Here is a 2,958-nt window from a genome sequence, read left to right as displayed (position 1 = left end):
ACTGAAGATTTCGTCTTATAATCGGTATTTAAATTTGCTGTGTTTACTGGTCCGTACGGTTCCAGTACGAAATTTAGAGTTACTTATCTCTGACTTTCTGATCCTTCATATTCGATTCTAAATTCCAGATTCTTATCTGGGCTGAAATCTTCTGTTCCCTTCTTATTAAAATTTTGGTATTAAGTCTGTGAAATACTCTCTATTTGTCTTGTGCAACGTATGCACCTCTTGCATCCAATATGGATTTTTGACGGCCCAATATCGACAATTTTGTCTGTTGACTGCACTGTTCAAACAAAACATAGCCTCGTCGGAGAAGATGACATGTTAATGAAGTTCTCATCATCCTTACAGCGACTTTGCATTAATTCGCAAAATACGATCAAAATCGTCCTCTGTTAAATCATGTATAAATCAAAGTTTGTCTCAAGATTTCTGTACATAGTACTATGGCTAATATCAAGATTTCGTCCTACCTGTCGTGTTGTTGCATGAGGATTATCACCAACGGCAAGAAAAACATCTAATTAAGTATTTTCCTGTACTGTGGGTAAATTTTTTACACATTAATTTTTGCAAGATTCTTCCTACAACAGACCTGTGTATCTGGTGACAAAGATTATTTATTAGCAGTAAAAATATCGCGAACCTCAATTTCAGATTTCAATTCGTTTCCGATCACCATACCTTATCATGAGGATCTCAATCCTTTGTGTCTCTGTTAATAACTCCATTCTAAAAGTTCCTCTTTAAAAAGAATGATTTTCCTACAGGAAAAGGAAAGTAATTACAGAAGTTATTAAAATTCAGGCGACTAGACTCAGCTATCCCGTTGAAAAATAAATAAATAAGAGTTTACGTTTTTTCCATTTTTTTCCAATATTTTCCCGACCAACACCATACATGTAGCATACCAAATTAATAAGAAAAACCTAAGCTTTCATACGGTCCAATAAAAAAAGTAGTTGCCATTTAAAAAACAGCCCTATCCCTCTCCCGCCGCCACTGGTTACATTGGTGTAAATTAAATTTTTCTCTGAAGTTTATGCCCCCCAAAAAAAATAAAATTGACCTGTCCGAGCGACGTTTCCAAATATTGCCAGTTTCCGAAATGCGCATGACTTTTGAGGCATAAGGTTCTATTTAAATATTAAATTTGGGTTAAAAATGTATTAAACAGCCTGTTAGTAAAACGTTCGATTACAACGTATCTTTCTAGAAAGTGATGAAAGAAAATTGAAACTAGTCCACAGCAATTTGCTTCATAAAAACAAAATCAACATTTTCGAACGAGCCTTCCTGTAATGTGTATATAATTTATATTTTCAAATTATATTTATACTTTACGGATACACTGCATTTCCATTTATTCATCTCATGGGCAAAATTCACATAAAACAAATAAGGAGTTTACTGCCTCTGGCTTTTGCGGTGCTTTTTGAAAACTACATATCATAAAATCATATCGCCTCAACCAAGTCTTCCAGCTGGACGTCTTTTTCATCAGGAAAGCAACTTTTCGCATTATATCCATCTCGGTAGATTGATCGCTCAAACTTCGCACTTCGGTGAGGCAGCTGTCTATCTTTCGCTGCTTTAAATCCAGGTATCGTGAAATTTATTCGCCTAGCAAGTTGCTTATCTGGAACAACTGGAATGGAAATGAAGGGAGATGTGAAAAAATAGCATAGCAGGGATTAGCTGAATATCACACCATTTGAATGTAAATAGTTGCATTTTCTTTTAAAGTACTTCTGTCGCTGAAAAGGAATACAAAATGTATTGTAGACGTTTTGAGACGCTTGTGACTTTGGTTTTTAGCCAAGAAACCAGTGTCGGAAATATATTTGTCTGTATGTGTAGTAAAATAATGTGGCAATTGTCTTGTTTTTGTAATTATTTACAACAGGTTTGACCTACTTTCTGTCGGTATTAAATATATTTTTCCTTTATTAGCAAGTATTTCGGAAATATTTATATGAATTTTATCATAAAATATAATCATTATTCAAAATACACATTTCCTCATCACTGACTATGTACATAAATATCGTAGTTGCACTACAAGAAACGAAACAATTAGGGGAACTGGTAATGGAAATAGGGGGCTATATATTTATAAATAGCGGGGGAAAGGATAGACTACTGGGCACAGGGTTCCTAGTAAGGAAGGAACTAAAAGAGTTAGTAGTAGAGTATAAATTAGTTTCAAATAGGATATGCCTTTTAAGGCTTAGAGGACAGTATCAAAAAATAACTTTTTTGAACATACATGCACCGCATGAAGAAGCGGATCTAGGGAGCAAGGAAGAATTCTATAACGAATTGGATAGATTATACGAAGAGATTCCAAAGTATGATATGAAAATTTTGTTGGGGGATGCAAATGCAAAAATAGGTAGGGAGGAAATGTATAAACCCACAATAGGAGATCATAGCAAACACGAAGTAACCAATGAAAATGGTAAATTCTTAATTGATTTTGCAAAGGAAAAGAACCTGATTATAAAAAGTACATACTTCCAAAGGAAAGAAATATACAAAGGAACATTTAGATCACCAGATGGGAAAACAATAAATCAGATAGACCACATTGCAATAGAAAAGCCGGAGGTAAAATGCGTTAAAAATATAAGGACTTATAGAGGTTTAGACGCAGATACGGATCACTCCATGGTAGGAGCAAAACTAGATCAACATATACCAGAAACTAGAAACCAGAGGAGGGAAAAAAATAAGAAATAGAGTGGTTGCTAGGCCAGCAACCAGAGAGGAAAAAATATAATATGAAAGCAATCTAAGTAGAGAATTAAGTAGCAGTAATAATACTAATGAAACGGCAACTATAGAAGAAATGTGGGCAGGAATAAAAAAAATAGTAAGAGCAGGTGGAAAATACAGGAAAAAAGTGAGGAAACTGGAAAAAGAATGGTTTGATAATGAGTATAAGGAGGAGCT

General features: G+C 34.4%; 1 protein-coding gene across 1 annotated transcript; it reads left to right on the top strand.

The window, feature by feature from the left end:
* The first annotated feature begins 2,037 nt into the window (after nucleotides 1-2,037).
* LOC108911690 (craniofacial development protein 2-like) lies at nucleotides 2,038-2,745 on the top strand. Its single transcript, XM_018716681.1, has one exon. It carries the CDS (start codon nucleotides 2,038-2,040, stop codon nucleotides 2,743-2,745), a length of 708 nt encoding a protein of 235 aa, XP_018572197.1.
* Nucleotides 2,746-2,958: the final 213 nt, after the last annotated feature.

This window comes from Anoplophora glabripennis, unplaced genomic scaffold (genome assembly GCF_000390285.2).
Source record: "Anoplophora glabripennis isolate ALB-LARVAE unplaced genomic scaffold, Agla_2.0 scaffold530, whole genome shotgun sequence".
Lineage (NCBI taxonomy): Eukaryota > Metazoa > Arthropoda > Insecta > Coleoptera > Cerambycidae > Anoplophora > Anoplophora glabripennis.
This window is presented reverse-complemented; position numbering and strand designations above follow the sequence as displayed.

Excerpts from the sequence above, each read along its gene's own strand:
- LOC108911690 (XM_018716681.1), top strand. The coding sequence starts at position 2,038 with ATGTACATAAATATCGTAGTTGCACTACAAGAAACGAAACAATTAGGG.